Raw genomic sequence first — 19776 nt, forward strand, 5'->3', positions numbered from 1 at the left:
TCTGTACGTTGGTACGTACTCTAACTTTTCAATCTACAAGTTTTTACACTTGGAATCCGCTTGGCGCCTCAATTTGAACCACACGCCGTCGTACTCGAAGTAATGCAAGTGTTCGCTGAAAACTAAAGGATTTACTGTCGGCGTGAAAGAACACGAACGATCGAGCGCGATGCAAGATGAAACTAGCCATTTCCTTTTTTAAATCCGACACTTATTCTTGTTAAAAGAGTGGGTATTATTGGAGCTGTATCGGACGTGGAATCTTGAAATTGGGTTTGGTGTACGTTGAAACGTTTACTTTTGGTGGGTAAGTCATATTGGTTAGGGTCCAACTGATATCCCCCAATTTTACTTTAGAGTAATTTTGTGACAGTTTTGAGACTATTCGACTTTATCGTTTAGCATTTGCTTAGGCAACCGTTGGGTAGGCCATGTAGCATGGAGAACAGATGGTCGCTGGGGCCGAGGTTCTCGAGTGGAGGACATCCATCAACGAGATGGATGGATGACCTGGTTAAAGCCGCGGGTTCACAGTAGATGCAAGCCGCTTCCAACCGAAGCAACTGGAGGTCTATGGGGGAGGTCTGTGTCCAACAGTGGACTTCCTATGGCTGATATGATGATGATGACTCGTTTACCAACATCTAGGTCCAATTGGGTATCATTCAAAGTATCATTCAATTTAGTCCGCTACTTAGATAATTGGAAAACATAGGACACTTATTTTTTCTTTTGTCAATCAAACAAAAAATGCTAAAGACGAAGCGCGTCAAAGTTCAGGAGGGGAGTTGGGGGGGGGGGGGCGTGACATCACGTCTTTTTTTTTTGAGAAAAGAAAAAACATCTTATCTATGTACTCGTAAAGTAAGTTTGAGGTAGTATCAAAAATACACGCTGATATGTACCTACCTACATACAGTCGGACACAAAATATAAAATATATCATAACACAATTCTCATGTACAAATATGCGGTTAGTATAGAAAAATTGTAGTCCATTAGATATCTGGATCGAGAATGCAGCCTGTGCCCTTACCTTGTAAAATAGACAAATATTCCTTATCTTACGGCAAAACAGACGCAGCCATATCTATGCAGAAATTACCTGAATACATACTACCTCTACATACCTATCAGTCAATGCATCCAGAATTGCAATTGTCCAGAGAAGCAGGAGTGCATCTGGGATGAGTCTGGGACGTGATTCAAATCAAAATAGGATATCTCGGGATAGAAATTGCGGTAAGTATTGTGGTTTGTGCCTTTTTTGCTGGCAATCCTGTGGTTGTCGGACGATTTAAACGATATGTCTGTGAGAAAATTACAGTTTTGAAAAATAAAAAGTTCATAGCCTTTTTTAATAGCCTATGAAAATGATCCACTAAGCAGAGATAAACCTCACCTTCTTATTTTGTAAATTGATTTCACATGTTTTGTTGCGGTATAACCAAGTTTTTTAGGGTTCCGTAGCCAAAATGGCAAAAACGGAACCCTTTTCACTATGTCTGTCTGTCTGTCTGTCGGTCCGCGGCTTTGCTCAGGGATTATCAATGCTAGAGAGCTGTAATTTTGCACGAATATATATGTAAACTATGCCGAAAAAATGGTACAATCAAAAATTCAACCACTAGGGGGTTGCAAAAACAATTTTTCGATTCAGCGATGTGTTTGCAAAATATTCAACTATAAAGTGCAGATTTTCATTAAAATCAGGCGTCCCCCCCCCTCTAGAATCTAAACCGGTGGGTGGATTTTTTTAAAAAAATTCTGGATGGTAAGTATATCAAACTAACAAGGAAACGGTTAATTTTTCTTTACAATTATTAAAAGTAGAGCAAGCCTAAGGTATAAAATATACTTAAACTTGGAATATTCCGGACAAAATACGAAATACTTAGAAAAATATTACTTATTTTTTTCGTAATAGCTACGGATCCCTATTTCGGGCGTGTCCGACATGCTCTTGGCTGGTTTTTTTAAATGGTTACACTGCAACTGGACAGTAGAGATGGTTTTCTAAAACTAATTTGTGTTTGTACATCCGTTTTATCCTGAAACGTGTTAATTTTACCAATGCTGCTACGGGAACTATACAATTTTCTAAAATAAAAACTGTCCTATGTCCTTAAAGGTTCAAGGTCTCAAACTATCCCCGTATCAAATTTAATCACAAGATGCAAACAAACGTACCTCTTCACTCACTTTCTCATTTGTTATAATAAGAAGGTACAATAAAAAATTTAAAATAAAATTTAACAGAGGTTTACTTTTACTATCAAACAGTTTTTTTCTTAAATGCAATAGAGGAGTCTTAAATGCTGTAGTGTCGCAGTACCCTGATAAATTATGAAATCTCTAAAATAAAATCATCTTGAATCTAACATTTAAGGCGATATAAAACTATTTGTAACATCCAGTTACATTTCGATTCAACCGAACCGATGGATCGTATTTCTGAACTAACTCCGAACAAACAACATTAATTTCACATTTTTACGACGCCGCTCGACTCTAATAGGGTATAAATTTAAACTGCTGTTGCGATTGCTCGTATTAAAGGGAATTTAAAGGCGTTTTAGGCCATTGCGCTAATCACGCTAAAATAATTGATAAATTAGTCTTTTTCATATTAACTTAGTTGACTGGACATTAAAATAAAAAGATGTGTGTATTGTATGTCAGTCAGTGTCAATATCAAATTTTATCGAAGTTACAATACAATACAATGACTCTTTATTGTACACCACAAATAGTAAGCGATAAGAAAACATACATGTACACAGAGAGAAAATAACGAAATTCTTAAAAACAGAATATTGTGTTGTTTTTCCAATATCTTTGCCATTTTTCTGCTAAACATTTTACAAGTGTGTTAAATTTTTTATTTTGTACGCCTGTATCCTTACTTTTTGGAGAAAAATCAACTCCTCAATATTTGTAGATATATTTCATACGAAATTTAAAAAAATACTTAGTTGACTTAAATACGTGTCAAATATTTTAATTAAAATGAAACTTTATCTCACGTCAAAAATATCGTAAAAATAAACCTGGCGGGCAGTGAACGGAAAGAAATTTCGAACTAATCTTGTTGTACACTGTGCGCTATAAAAGTTCAAATGTAACGAAGCTTGCGGAGACGGGGCGCCGAGTGCAAGCGAATACGTCACGTACCGCATTACGGCGGGTTATTAGAGGCGCGAGGCATAAGCGATGAGCGGGTAGCAAAGTTTAAACTTATACATATTACAACTCAATTGAGATCATTACAATGTGGCAAGCATTTGAAACTCGTTAAATTGGGATGTAAAGCAAATAATACAAGAGAAATGTCAGTGAACGAAATTTCAGTTAAGTGCTGTAAGTAGTCATTGCAAGACTAGCTGGCTACATTCAAATTGTAATCTTGTGAATTATTGTTACCCTAGAAAGTTATATCTATTTTTTAATTTAACTCTGTTGTTAGATAGTAATACGCTACAGCTACATTAGTAAACCCTGTGGTGAAATATCTGTCTTTTGTAAAATAAAAATAAGAACTAAAGCTTTGTAATAGCAAGTACCCGTACCTTTTAAGTACATACCACAATATCATCAGTTAGGTAGGTACTTACTTTACACAAAAGGATCATTTTTATTGTATATTCATTGTTTAGTAACGGTTTGGTCATTGTGATAAACAATTTTTTTTATCAAAGCAATAACAAAAAACGCTTCCGCTTATCGCCTCCTCTTCCACCTTGGGCCTCGCCATACAACATTATTATCGCTCGCAGCGGATGTAGTTCCGTCTCGTGTGGGGCCATTAAGTCGGCGCTTTCGACCGCCAAGCGAATCCAGCCATGGTAGCGGTTTAAATAAAATATGGCTTACGTTGAACTGTTGACATTTGGAGTATTAAGAAATAAGTCGTGGTAAGCTGCTTTTTATTCATTTTTTGTGCTTCTGATGTAAAACGGAAAAGCGGATCCTTATGATATAACTTGTGTGGTTTTCAGTAGCGTGATGATGTAACAACTCGAATCCAAATTTTTTTACGTGATATCGACAGTGATAACGTATGGCAAAGCTTGTGTAAACTAACTCTAAGGAGTTTTATCTGAAGAGATATTTTATCTCACGCTTCTCTAACACTCCAGGTTCAAAAAATCTAAAAATCTAAATATCTTTATTTCATGTTTAAGTAAGTAGATTTACAGTACCTGGGACGTCCCTTTAGGCTAAAAAGCCTGTGTGAGGACGCTCAGCTCCTCCAACAATTTTTAACACGTATTACTTATTCTCGATATTATAAGTAACAGTATTTTATAATAATAGTAACTAATCAATATAGAGAGTAACAAATAAGCCTCGTAGAAGTACACATATTAGGTCATCTATCCTGTGTGTGTGTGTGTGTGTGTGTGTGTGTGTGTGTGTGTGTGTGTGTGTGTGTGTGTGTGTGTGTGTGTGTGTGTGTGTGTGTGTGTGTGTGTGTGTGTGTGTGTGTGTGTGTGTGTGTGTGTGTGTGTGTGTGTGTGCGTGCGTGCGTGTGTGCGTGCGTGCGTGCGTGTCTGCGTGTGTGTGTGTGTGTCTAACGAAACTAAATGAAACTGTTCACTTCATGCTGGTAGTATTTCCCAAGAAAGTCGTCACGAAGGGTCAACAAACGATCACGAACACTCTGTCACGAGTGTAGCGAGCAACTTAGAAGAGAGACTTACTTACCCTTTCGTATGGTTTGTCCCAGATCCGTCACAAATTCAAATCTTTTTGTATTATTATTTTTAATCCACGTTATTAATATTATTTGAAACAAAGGAGCCTATAGAACGCAGGTTTTGTTTTTACATTTAGGGCCTGATTCACCACTAATTGTTAAATTTTATGTTACGGACAAATGCTATGCCGTCTCTTTTTATTCGTACAAAACAAAGGCTAATTATTGAATTGGGATAAGTATGTGTGTATTGTGCTTATATACTTCTAGTTCTAGCTGTCAAAAGCATTGATACCGATATGATCGAAAAACTTCGTCAAGGTTCACTGTTTTATGCTACTTAGTCAAAAAATACGGGCCACTTGACTTTTATAAATTAGTAAAATTAAATCGAAAATACGTTTGCGTTCTCATCTGAATACATTGAATTGAATGAAAAGTATTCGTATTGTGTTATGTTGTGTTAATAAAACCATTTTTTATACAAGGAATGTTATAAAGAATCATATTAGTATTCGTTTTACCAATGAATCTTCGTGGCCCCTGTTTTCTTCTGGGTAAATGTAATTATAAAATAGTATAGATAAAAAAAGCCGTGGTGGCCTAGTGGTTTGACCTATCGCCTCTCAAGCAGAGGGTCGTGGGTTCGAACCCCGGCTCGCACCTCTGAGTTTTTCGAAATTCATGTGCGGAATTACATTTGAAATTTACCACGAGCTTTGCGGTGAAGGAAAACATCGTGAGGAAACCTGCACAAACCTGCGAAGCGATTCAATGGTGCGTGCGAAGTTCCCAATCCGCACTGGGCCCGCGTGGGAACTATGGCCCAAGCCCTCTTGTTCTGAGAGGAGGCCTGTGCCCAGCAGTGGGACGTATATAGGCTGGGATGATGATGATGATGATACATAAAAAAACGCCTGAAAAAAAAACGCCGCCGAAAAAGACAACTTAAAAGTAAATAATAATTATGGACTACCTAGCTGTTGCTCGCGACTTCATCTGCGAAGAATTCGTTTATCCCTATCCCGCGGGGACTATGCTGATTTCCCGCACGATTAGGCTTAAGTTAATTTAGTATATAAGTACCTAGTAATATTTTTTATATTGTCCGCGTATTGAGTCTTAACATTTACTGGATAAGACTTAAGACTCAACATTCTTTATACGTGAGTGGGTACAAGTCAACGGCCAAGTCACACAACATTAACTATAATAATAAAGAAATCGCAGTAAGGAACCTTAGACTTGGCACGACTTTGTCTAGATTTCATTACTTTTTAGAGATAAACAAGCAGCTCCATCGAGACTTGGCTAGTTTTTTACAGAATGTTTTTGGTGGGATTATTTTTCCAAGAGTATACTGGTGTGCTGGATATCCTTGCTGCAGCATCAGCTCATCGTGTTGCCACCATTGCATTGTATGTAGTATCCAATACTGATCAAAAGAAATCCAAAATTCCAAACACGACATATGTGCTATTATTTTTTATAAAGTGTTCTAGTGTGCTGGATATCCTGGCTGCAGCATCAGCTCATCGTGTTGCCACCATTGCATTGTATTTGATAAAACGTGTCTAAGAATCATCGTTGGAAAACCTGCTTTCAAATAAAGAAAGCCACATTCAAATCGGTCCACCCGTTTAAGAGCTACGGTGCCACAGACACACAGCGGTTAAACTTATAACACCCTATGATTGGTTTCTTGGAGTCTTTTTGTATTTTTTATTTCAACTCCAAATTTGTTACTTTTACGGGTATCCCGTGAAACCATATCGAAAATAACAAGTAAAATAACAAGTAATAGTAAGTAATAATAAGTAGCGTAGTAGAAATAAGCAACCTGAGATATGTATGCATAGGAAAAATTCGTGTCTAGATTCCTGTCCAGCGGTGGTGTAGGGGTTATAGCACGCAGCACGGATTGCTGAGGACCTGGGTTCGATTCCCAGCGCTGGTCTCTTTTTCTGGTTTTTCTGTGCATCCATGTCTCAGTTTGTATTTTCTTATAACACCCCTCTTTTTGCGTTGGGGGTTAAAAAAGATTGCAAAGGTTGCATTCCAAACAAGAGCACTGATTCGGCACGCAGTGGAGACGATCGATGCAACTGCGCGGCGCAGCGCAGGGGTCACTGCACTGCACTGTTACGCAAGGGACGTCAGTCTACTCTACCGGCCGCACAACGTCACGGTATTAACTTAGTATGTGCCAGCTGTAGGTAATCGAACAAATCGCAGGGCTCCGATGCCTATTGGGAAAGACCTATCAAAATTTACTAACAATCCATACTACTACTATGTTTGTCCGTCTTTCACGTCGAAACGGAGCGACGGATCAACGTGATTTTTGGCATAGAGATAGTCTATGGGCCAGAGAGTGACATAGGCTACTTTTTATCCCGGAAAAATGCAGTTCCCGAGGGAACAGCGCGATAACCGAATTCGACGCGGGCGAAGCCGCCGGCAAGAGCTAGTAGGTGATAATTCTAACAATAATGGATGTTATAGGTGGTGCTAGGAGAGTTGAAGTGAATGACACACCGGCTAGGTAGGTACATGAAAAACTGATTGCATAAAAGGAGAATTCACGAAATGAATGAGTGAATCCTAATCCCGCTGGCATTACTTATACATGACATGACCTCAACTTTGGTGACAGTACCTATACTGTCTGAATAAATAAAAATACCTCTCCTTGCAGTCGGGTAAAAATAACATGGTTCTTTATATTATTAGACGACCAGATGGCCTAGTGGTTAGAGAACCTGACTACGAAGCTTGAGGTCCCGGGTTCGATTCCCGTGTCGGGTAGATATTTGTATGAAAAATACGAATGTTTGTTCTCGGGTCTTGGGTGTTTACTATGTATTTAAGTATGTATCTATATAATTATATTTATCCGTTGCTTAGTACCATAACACAAGCTTTGCTAAGCTTACTTTGGAACTAGGTCAATTGGTGTGAATTGTCCCGTGATATTTATTTATTTATTTTTATTATTTATTACATAATTATAATATTTAACAGCGGCACGCCCCCCTAACAAGTGGTTCCCGACCGGGTTTGCAATTTTCACCATTCGCCCTTTTTTACCGCCGCTTGAAGGCAAAGTCAAAGAGCAGCCAATTAAAAAAAATTGGCAACATAATTTCATACACAAAATAATAAATCGAAATCTACCTCAAGGACTTAATCTAACTAAACCTAAAAAAAAAATACCGCTTTCATCACCACCGTAGCCGTGTGAATGTGAATGACCTAGCTTTACATTGTCATAATTTAATTTTGATTTACATTGCTGCTTACCCGACTGATTTTTAGGGTTACTAGAACGAGCTCTAAAGATGAAAGGACGTTCTCCTATGCGCTGGACTGACCAGATAAAACCTCTAACAAATACTCCTCTCAACACTTGCGCCAGAGAAGTGACTGCCAGGGACAACTGTACGTACCACTACCATGAGTTTACAGTGACCGTATTGGATAGCGACGGCGTAAATTATTTGTAGAGGCGCTGTACAATTCTCCATACAAATAATTTACGCCGTCGGTATCCAATACGGTCACTGTAAACTCATGGTAGTGGTACTGGCGTTGGAATTTTTCGACGTGCTATCTACGTGACCACGACTGGCCCTATACTAAATTCGAACTACGTATCTTATCGTCCCGCTGACGGCAATAATATTTAATACAAGAGCGAGAGAGACGGTGTGATACGAACTTCAATTTTCGAATTTCGTAGTAACCCACCTGCTCTTTTAGGAGTATCCAACAGAAAAAAGGAGAGAGAAATATTTGTAAAATATCACCCCATTTAAAAGCATCACGTTTTCGCGGCTTGTCGCGTTTCTAAGCAAATGCCCCGTTTGATCGTCGCACAGATGCGTAAAGTTGTGTCGGTATGATTAACGATATAAAACTAGGAGCCATGTTTATTGACGTTAAGGACCGTCATCATTTAACGAGTTGCAATCTCTACAGCGCTTTAAAAGTTTGGTGCGTCTGATCCAGAAAAAGGTTTTTGGTAAAAATTTCATTTTTAATACAAGTTTTTTTTTGCTGACTGTACTATTTGTTGACTTTACTTGCATTGTCACCCAAACTACATTCGCATACCTAATTTCAAGTCGCTGCTATTAACCGTTGAAGAGTTCCGTCCTGCGACTACCCGGATGTCACTACCAGATTATTGTAGGTATTGTCACGCAATTTACATAAGTATGCCCAATTTCAAGTCAATCCGACTACTGGAAGTTGGTCGAATTTAACTTGCAAGATTTGATTACAGAGAGACAGATCGACAGACAGACAGACAACGGGGACAGGTGAAACTAAAAAATAAAAGCTTGTAACTATAGTCCGCCTTACACTACGAGCTGAACGGACTACATACCGACTCACTTCATTATCCCAGCCTCTATACGCCCCACTGCTGGGCACAGGTCTCCTCCCAGAATGAGAGGGCTTGGGCCGTAGTTCCCATGCGAGCCCAGTGCGGATTGGGAACTTCACACACGCCATTGAATTACTTCGCAGGTTTGCGTGATAGCCTGGTAGTTTCACCTATGTCCTCTCAAGTAGAGGATCGTGTGTTCAAATCCGGACTCGCTTCACAGTTTGTCAAAATTCATGTGCGAGAATACTTGATGGGCCGGTTACAGAGTTTGAATTTGATACCAGTATACAAAGTAAATGGTATACCAATTGGTCTTCGTTATTATTATATGTTGTGAACGTTATGAAAGTGAAATTAGACAAAATTATCTATCTTGTGGGACGCATCCCTTTCTCCTCCTGCTCTTCAAGAAAAAGGTTCTTACCTCCGGTTGTCGAGATAGGCGTCGTATTCGTCCGGCATTTTGTCGTCGCGCATATCGTAAAGGTCGCTGTAGAGGGCGGACTCCAGACGCGAGGGGTCCAAGTGGTAGTTTGGGTTCTCGTACGAGAGTAGACCATTCTCTGTTGACAAGAAAAAAGGGTGTTAGACATACTTGAAGGAAATTAGGGAGTTGTTAGGTAAATACCAAGATTAACGTTTAATGTTCACGGGTGCATATACAACAAGATATTTAATAACATTTCATAATTTTATGATAGTATGATTATGGATTCTTAAGATCTGAAATAAACATTTTTTTTTGTACACGAGAATGAAGTGTAAAAGACACGAAATGAATAGAGAATAATTAGAATAATTTTCAAACGGGAGCGCCAAAGTTCGCATAGGTACTCTTCGCTAGTCATACCGTACCTAATTTTTGTCCGAATCATCGTTTGTCATAATTTTTTTCCCACTGAAACCTTAATTTTTCTGAAAATTTTAATGGTCATCCTATAGAAAACTATAGGTTAGGTTAGGCTTGTTTTATAACAATTGGAATGCACCAAAAAAAATAACCTATAGTTTTTATTTTATTTTTGGAAAGAATAGGATATTTTAAGATACCATTTTCATTGATTTTGAATTTGGATGAGTATTTAATTTTTTATATTTTTTTTTACGAAATACGCTGGATGACGCCACAGTCAGACAGCCACGTTCCATTGCCTTGAAAAATTCAGGTCGTACGTAACATTATCTGTGGCATTACAATTTGACAATTCAAGCACGGCTTAGGGTCTTAAATGAACCATGACAAATAGTTTTGTTTATTTCTCTTCTTTTAGCTTCGATCATTCCTATGTTTGTTTAATGGTGTGATAGTTAATAGATATTTTTATTAAAATCTGATATTTAAATTCTTTTGTATTTACTTGTAACGACGTAATTTAATCATTTAAGTTGTAAAAATACATTGGAAATACTCGTATACATTTCGGACTTTACGATAAATGACAACTGTTTAAAGCCGGGTGCGCATCATGTGATTAAAGTTCTATCTTTTTCGCTCTTTTTTATTATAAACAAAACAGCAACATTTCAAAACTGTCAATTCGCTTAAGAGTGTAGACCTGCTTTATAACTGCCTTTGTGACGGGGCACTGCAGAGGTCAAATGAGGGTCATTACTTAAATTTTGTTTATTTAATTCAGTTTATCACATTTTTGGAATCTGATTTCTGAAAACGCTTCACAAAGCCTATTTCTCTAAATGGTTTTCGATTTATTACATGTTGTCAAAAATTGGGAAATCCCAATTCTGAACACGCATTGGATTCAGAGGAAAAGAGTTACTTATGAGAAGCGATAATTCTGACAATATATTACATTCGTACTTTCAATATGGGTATATGGATCCTTTTCAAACCTAAAAAACATACAACACTCATTATCATGTTTTGACTTTGACTTTGATATTTATCGAAAGAAAAAGTTCAAAGGTATTTTGAAACGAATATTACAACGCCTGGTATTTGCTGGCAACTATTTTCGTCGTCACGCGTGCAAATTAGTAACATCGAGTGACACGGAGGCTTCGGCGGTCGTAGGGCTTCAACTGCGTCCCTGGGAGGCCTCGCAAGTGCCTCGCTTAATTTATTTGGTCGTTATAATATCCTATTTTCAATGGTGCTGTTGGATTTAATATTAACACGATGTCTGGGATTTTGGGATGCTCGGAACAACTCCAACTTGGGTTTTGAACTTTAAATTTAATAGAATAGAATATAATTTATTTATTGACAAACTGTGTACGAAATATGACATAAATATTACAGTTCTAACAATACCCCAGTTTTAAGACAGTTGTGTTTGTGTTTTTAAATCCCTTTTTTATTGTGTCCAGTCTAAAAGTAAATGCAAGTCTTTTTGTATGTTTTTTTTTTCAAACGAGCAAGTGGGTCTCCTGATGATAAAGAGATCGCCACCGCCCATAAACATCTGCAACACCAAATCACCAACACGTTTATTTCAACTTGCTCGTTTGCCATCCAGTCGAATAAAAAAAAACTCCAAATTTGTTACTTTTACGGTCATCCCGTAAAACATACTCGCATCCCGTTGTATTTTTGGAATGCATTAAATGTTTGCCAATTAAATGTTTTAGCGAGCACACTATTTGTGCATACTATGTGCATACTATTTGTTTTAATTTGTTTAAAAAAATATGGCTCTGTCCATTGGAGGAAAAATTTGCCAGTGTCTAGTAGGTTTTGCCCGTTTTGCCGTTGTACGGTAAAAAATATTAGAAAACGAAATATGAGAGGTAATGGTGGATGAACGATGACATAGCGTGAATCTCCTGCATACTATTTAGATAATTTAGTAGCCATTTTGCTGTCAGTTTCTTTTTCTTCTAAAAACGTCGAAGCGCAACTGTCGAATACAAAGTAGGAGTGTAAGATATAGGTACCGTAAACTGCTTCAACTTTGCCCTCTGGCCCCGACATTGCCTGATTCGATTTAGAGTCGATAACTTAGCACCCTTTAGGTTTTAATACTTTTATCCCCCCGTAATAATAATTCCCGTGTAGATAAAAGTTTAAAACCTATAAGAGTGCTAAGTTATCGACTCTAAATCAACTTGGGCAATGTTGGGGCCAGAGGGCAAAGTTGAAGCAGTTTACGGTATAGTGAGAAATCAAGTAGAATTACTAATATACTGATTTAGCAAAACACTTCATTCACACATTCGAAAAAAAGCAATCATCTAACTTAAAATGAACAAATATTTATGAGGTGTCTGAGTTTTCAGTTAGTTAATTAACACCGTATAAGATTATTTAAGATTGTCTTATCGTTTTAAGTTGTAATTTATATTTCTTGTTGTGCAAAATTTTGGCAAGTAAAATAATCCCTTCCTTCTTTCCTTTTTAATTTACGCATAACTTTTTCTCTGAAAATATATCACCTTCTCCCTCTTCCCCAAAAACCATTGGCGGCCGCGATATTGCCAACCCAAAACTACAAAGTACCCCCTGATCCGGCCCATAAATGTTAACAGGGCGTTAGAGTAACCCCCGAGTGTTATGGGGGTGGTAATGTCGTGTACAAGCTTTATATAGAGCTGTTAATGTAATAAAAATAAATATGGGGGTTGGTAGAATGCTGGCAACACCGGTTTTATAAGATTTTGATGTTGCGTTTGCACTCAGGTCTACCGGAGTTTAAATTTTAGCTTAGGTATAGGTATAGTGGCCAAAAAAGCAATTATACAGACTTTATAATTTGAATAAAATTATAATCGCTAAACTGATTTTGAGATTGACTCATTTGATTCAATCGAAAAAAACTCGATATCGATTTATAGAAGAAGATAGATATCGATAAAAACTAAAAGTAAGATAGGTAAAATTTGAGAAATCGATAAAAAATCTCTGGAAGATTTGCATACAACTAGCTTTTGCCTACTCCGCTGGAACTATCTTCTAAAGTCTCAAACTATTTTAAACCGAATTTCATTGAAGTAAATCGGTTCAGCGGTTTCGTGAATATCAGGCTTACTTTTTTCGATTGATATCAGGTAATTATAATTCAGAAAGGGATCAAGCCAAAGGAGGGGCAAATTGTATACTACTTATGATAGCTAAGCAAAATAATTTAAGTATTATTAAGTCTCTTAATTCACTATGAAGTTACACACTTAAAGATCACCTCAATAGATTAGACCAGAATATCTTGTTTTTAGATTTAAGTTTTTTGGAATTATCAATAACTTCCTACATTAGCATTGGTTTCGTCATTTTACATTAAAACACGCTATTATAAGGGAAGACCAAGCAACATTCTTGTATACAAAAATAAGAATATGAAAGGTAGCATAATATATGAATAAATAGCAAACATGCCAAAAATAATATAAGTAATATAATTTGGTAACCGCGTTAAAAAGTATCTAAGCAATACGAACAAATTATTCTGTATGATCCATTTATAAGTTACACACTTAAATTAGTTATGATTTGATCACCTCAACTAGAAGCCGCCCTGTCACTAAGTAGGGTTACCAGTCGTCTGGAATTCTCCAAAGAATTCTTGTTTTTATTTGCGATTTCAAGTTTTTTGGATTTAGTCTTGTGGTAGGGTGCGAGTGAACTTCCTGACCACTTTGTCTAGCTAATATTGTATTGTTCTGATTTTCGTCTTAGTGGATTTTGAAGACATCTACTCAACACGCTATTATAAGTTTGCGGCGCTTGCTTTTGAGACAAATGGCACCAAAACAGCAATGGCAAATAGCAGTTCAGAGAAGTAATGCGGCCAGTCTCCTCGCCTGTGGCAGAAAATTTCGCCAACGTCTAACTAAACTAAAACTACAAAGCAAAGGCTTTTAGTTTTAGTTTTTTATTTGACAGGATGGCAAACGAGCAAGTGGGTCTCCTGATGGTAAGAGATCACCACCGCCCATAAACATCTGCACCACCAGGGGTATTGCAGATGCGTTGCCAACCTAGAGGCCTAACATGGGATACCTCAAGTGCCAGTAATTTCACCGGCTGTCTTACTCTCCACGCCAAAACACAACAGTGCAAGCACTGCTGTTTCACGGCAGGATTAGCGAGGAGGATGGTGGTAGCAATCCGGGCGGACCTAGTTTACTTAATATTAACATTTAATCTATAATTGAGTTTTATAATATTTTTGGGGCATCATTTTTCCGGAAGCATTGATACTATAAAAAGGTGACATACAAAAGAGCCCTTTGAGGCCTACTTGCAGAATTAACGTTTTGATTTTGAAAGAGATAGTGATAGTGGTAGTGGTGGTAGTAGTGTAGTATAGTAATAGTATAATGAAGTAGCCTCTGACGATTGTACAGGTTATAAAAAGTTGTAGTCGGGACTTTTTAAAATGTTGATATGGCAACCCTGTCCCAAAGCCCCAATCAGCGCATAAAGCCGCGTCCACACGCGCTTAATGTAACGGCCCACTTCCGCCCAGTAATGGCCGTTTCAGAAAATGCTAAATAATGAATTTCCGAACTACTTTCGGGCGTGGCGGGATTAACGGTGGAATTCGTATGGCTTTTGTTAATGATGTTTTGATATTTGTTAAGTTTGTTTATTTATATATACTGCGCTGCGTGTTAGCGTGTTGGACTATACTTATAAAATGACCACGTTAATCGAAGTAATGTTTATAATGCGTGGTTATGTAATTCTTGTTTTCCTTTATGATTCAATGTGTGTTACATGTGTCTCTCTGCCTGTCCAAAACGGTTACCATACGAGGAGATGAACATTCATTTGACAGCATTACAATTATCTACTATTTTTTTAACATAACCTAACGTCATCAGACCATGTAAGCAACGGTATTAGGTTATGAAATTTATAAAAAGTAATTGATCAGGAAATGGCATAGCATCCATAGTGGAAGCTTAGCTTAGTTTGGAACTAGGTTTCTTTTATTTGAGTAAGTTGCAAATCAATTGTGTGCATTTCTTTGGACCCTAGCCTAAAAATCTTGCAAGCAGCTAGCATGACAGTACCTAACCGACGTATGCCGAGCTACTGTCATCCAAGTACAACTTAAGAGTAGCTGGTATCGTGTAATCTAGCTTTATCTAAATATTTTTATATCGTCACGGTGGTAGGTATAAATAGGGTTAACTTTATCCCGTTTGTTTGTGTTTGTCGACGATCGATAGAACCCGTGCGGACGATAAAAAATTAACGGCGCTCTATGAATACCGACCCGCAAATAGTTCGCTTCCAGTTTGCGACAGCGTATTGGGCTTAAAAACGGTTAATTGTTTATTTTCGGAATTGGAACCAATCGATGTTGCTGTCATCGCAGCGTAGGACCTTAACCAATGAGATAGACGGATGACCTGGTTAACACCGGGGTTCATGGTGAATGCAAGCCGCTTCTAACTGAGGCAACTGGAGGTATATGGGAGAGGTCTATGTCCAACAGTGGATGTCCCACGGCTGATATGATGATGATGTTGCTGGGGGGCAGCGCAATGAATGGTCCAACTATTACTACCACCACAGTAAGCAGACACGTTTCGAATTCAACCAGAGTTCATCATCAGAACAGCACAACCATTCACCATGCTACCAGATATTGAAAGAGATGTTTGTTGCATAGATATAGCTAGATATTATAAGGTCGCGGGTGAGCAAATTAATTAGTTATTTATTCATTTAACAACATTGATACAGGCTATAATATTTCACTAAGATTAAGATTTATTTCTGATTCAGAAAACCGTTTCCAGATAATTGCTTGTAGTTCATTGAAGGACCTCTATGCATCCATACAATAAAGACTCGGGTATCTATTTAAATAGTATATTGTTCGTTTGACATGAGGTCTACCTACAGCAAAAAGTAGGGTAGTATTTTGGCTGCCAAGATTACAAAAACAGTCCGACTGCCTTACGTTTGTGCGTGTTAAAAAATACTCCATCAAAAGTTGATTTTCAGAGTTGAGACCCCGTAGAATATTGAAGAGGGCCGCGTTAAATTATTGAGCACTCAAAACGTACCTGTGCGGGGCTGCCAGGTTTAGGGGGAATATCCCGGGAATTTGAGGAAATTGGGGATATTCTCTTTAGGGTGTTTTGATTGGGATTTTTTGGGATATTAAGGTTTCTTGTCTTTGGGGTTTGATTGCATATAAAATGCAAGCCTTAGCAAAATGTACGATAGACAGACCAGAAAAATAGATTTTTCAGACTTATTGGTTGTACTACCTTTTATACCAATTTGTTTTGTCTGTCAAAATTTATGTTTTTAAGAATTAAATTTTAAATTAAATTTTAAGTACCCTACTTATAGGTTTTCCATGTAAAAAAACCCCATGCATACATTTTGCTAAAGAGCTCTGCCATGCTAAAACATACTCAATTACAAATTCGTACGAAACCCTGTATGCGCGAGTGTAACCAGCACTTTACTCGTAGCCGGTTTTTAATACTGATCCAAATTAAAATATTCAAGTGATTTTAAATTTTATAATTAAATTTTACAGGTTTTCTCCTGGCTTACAAACTGGCAACACCGACCGGTGTATTCCAGTCACGGGCTACGGGCCGCGGAATTAAGGAGCAACTTTTTAAGACACCCCTATAATGTTTGGTGACTTACAAGTTACTGGGGCGAGTTTGTCGCGCATCGCGATTATGGATTTGTTAGGGTAAAGGGAATAGTTCCAGGCAACCGGACAAGTAGGTACGAGTTGGATTCGCGAGCTGAAAAATCCGTTGAAATTAAAAAAAAAATTACTCATGTCTCATCATCATCATTCCAGCCTATATACGTCCCACTGCAGGGCAGAGGCCTCCTCTCAGAACAAGAGGGCTTGGGCCATAAACAGTGCGGATCGTGGGAACTTGGCACGCACCAATTGAATTCGCTTCGCAGGTTTGTGCAAGTTTCCTCACGATGTTTTCCTTCACCGCAAAGCTCGTGGTAAATTTCAAATGTAATTCCGCACATAAATTTCGAAAAACTCAGAGGTGCGAGCCGGGTACTCATGTCTATGTCTATAATAATATTCAAGCAATAGCCTTCTCGTGGCTGCGCTTAAATTTGTCATTAAATTGAAAGGCATATCATGATTTTCATTTACGTTGTATGAACCATACAATTTTTTTGAAAGTTCGTATCTTTGGGGTAGTATGTGCATAAATATGGATTCTATAAGAATATCGTAATAAAAAGTAACAGAGTTAAGTATTCTCGTTACCCAACTAATTATACAACGTGTCTCTACCTTCTGGACAGTGACCTTAATTCCGACCACCACCAAAAAAACCATAAAAACCACCATAAACATTTTTTTTTTCAAAATCTGAATGTGTTGTGTATTAAATGATAGATCAGTCATTTCTCCTCAGATAACGTGGCGTTTCGTTGGCTTTGTATAGGTTAGAAATAACCAACGCCAACGCAACCTAATCAACGCGTTCCTTTTCGTCTTTCTCCACAGGGTACACCCACGTTCTACTTATACCAAATTGTATATAACTTTATCTTTTTTTTTATTTGGCTGGATGGCAAACGAGCAAGTGGGTCTCCTCAGATCCCCACCGCCCATAAACATCGGCAATACCATGGTTATTGCAGATGCGTTGCCAACCTAGAGGCCTAAGATGGGATACCTCAAGTGCCAGTAATTTCACCGGCTGTCTTACTCTTCACGCCGAAACACAACAGTGCAAGCACTGCTGCTTCACGGCAGGATTAGCGAGCAAGGTGGTGGTAGTAATCCGGAGCATCTGCACATAATATCTGTGCAGTCTACTGTGAATGAGTCATAAACAACTCACAAACTTTCATTTTTATGGTAGAAGTACAGTATAAATTCAAACGCATAACAATGCATAAATAACTAAATTTCTTCTATGCTCAAGCCATAAATATAATGTAATCGGTATAGAGCAAGAATTCCATTACGTTATTGAAGTAATGTCAAGTTCAAAGTCAATGTTTTATATCGTTTAATGCAATTATAATTCTTAGCACATTCCGCAATTCCATGTGGAAACGCGATCGGTTGTTGGTCATGAACTGTAGAATATGTATACAGTCGGATACGTAGACATTTCAGAGCAATTATCTGAAAATAACTCCAGTACCTTTCGTTTTAGAAATTTTCATTTGCCCTAATTGTATTTGACATAGTAGTTGCGAGTCATAATCTTCGTTTGCCATAATTTTAGATGCCATAATTCTCACATACTTATCATAATAATTAAGTGCATGGTATCAGTAGGTACAGTTGCAATAAAATTGACAAAGGTGTACATATATCTTTGCCCTGGACTGTCCAGCAGTGGATTTAATTTCGTTTGATGGTGATAAAGTTCCAAGGGCGAGAGGTAGATTTTTACTTCTAAAACAAATTTCTACCTACCTACATAATTACATATACTAATGTAATTGGTATCTGCGCGTCTCTGCTCAGAAAATACAAAAGATTTTGGCCCGTCCCATATCATTTTACTATCTAGAAAGCCCATACACAAATTATGTGACAGCGTTTACATTTCAGATCTTTAAAGAGGTCGCACCAGGTCAGATTGGAGCGAGATGTAAAACAAAGAACGAGTGACAGAAAGAGACAGCCGCGAATATGTATATGCGACAAAAAGGTTTTTTCTTTTATAACTCCTTAAACCTTGGGATTTACGACGTAGGGTCGCAAAGTCAAAATGCATGGGGAGTGACGGGAGTCATTAAAAATTGGGGGATTGCCAAAGGTAAACAAGAAAGCTGGGGAAATATAGACGTTTCACCTGGCAACCTTGAAGGTCGCGCGTACCTAACCCTAGATAAAAAATATGCAATTTACTGCGATATGTTTTATTATTCATAAGAAATAGAAAAAGATACAATCTCTATCTAGATACTTATTTCTAGATTATACACAGGGTTTTTCTTGATTTCGGTTAACTTTGACAGATGGTTATTAATATTTTGGTTAAATACAGATTTTTTTATACACATATATATAGGTTTAGAGATCAAATTGTAAAGCTCCTGTTACATATGCTCGTTACTAGCACGATAGCATGCTACTATCGCGCAAATGCTACTACTAGCATATCGGATAAGGATCGATAGGGTTATTTGAAAATAATTCCGATCCGCAATGGCGATCCCTTCAAATAGCGAACCTACTGTGTTAAAAATAAAGTTGTGTAATACTTGTGATGTACATAGATAATATCATTTAATAATATTTTAAATCTGTTTTAAAAAAATATACCTCGTTGAGTTTCTTGCCGGATTCTTCTCAACAGAGGTTTTTCCGAACTGGTGATAGATTTTTTTGACATTCATAAGTGCTTGTTATAGCCTAAATTTAATTAAGATATTTTGACTTTGTGTACAGGACATGCTACTATCGACCATGCTTTTTAGTGCCATGCTCTCTAATAGCAGGCCCTGCTATTAGAGAGCATGCTAGTTGATGCGCAGGTGGAAGGGGGAGATGTAATAAGCAAGTGTGTACGCGTTTGCTAGCGCATGCTAGTCAAAGTCAAAATATCTTTATTCAATTTAGGCTATAACAAGCACTTATGAATGTCAAAAAAAATCTACCACCGGTAGATACCGGCTGGTATTGGTCTCGTGGAGTTGCAAGCAAAAAAAAGTTAGGTAAAAGCCGTGGTGGGCGAGTCGTTTGACCTATGGCCTCTCAAGCAGAGGATCGTGGGTTCAAACCCCGGCTCGCACCTCTGA

The 19776-nt window shown here is 37.8% G+C and overlaps 1 protein-coding gene across 3 annotated transcripts in view; it reads right to left on the reverse strand.

Moving 5' to 3' along the window:
• The window catches only part of LOC141435822 (protein Fe65 homolog), a 110683-nt gene that overhangs the window by 23360 nt on the left and 67547 nt on the right, over window positions 1-19776 (reverse strand). For all 3 annotated transcript variants that reach the window (XM_074098650.1, XM_074098651.1, XM_074098652.1), the window contains exon 3: window positions 9520-9658. In XM_074098650.1, coding sequence (XP_073954751.1) covers window positions 9520-9658 — 139 coding nt within the window. The remainder of the gene's footprint in view (window positions 1-9519; window positions 9659-19776) is intronic.

The sequence above is a fragment of the Choristoneura fumiferana genome, chromosome 15 (genome assembly GCF_025370935.1).
Source record: "Choristoneura fumiferana chromosome 15, NRCan_CFum_1, whole genome shotgun sequence".
NCBI classification, from domain to species: Eukaryota; Metazoa; Arthropoda; class Insecta; order Lepidoptera; family Tortricidae; genus Choristoneura; species Choristoneura fumiferana.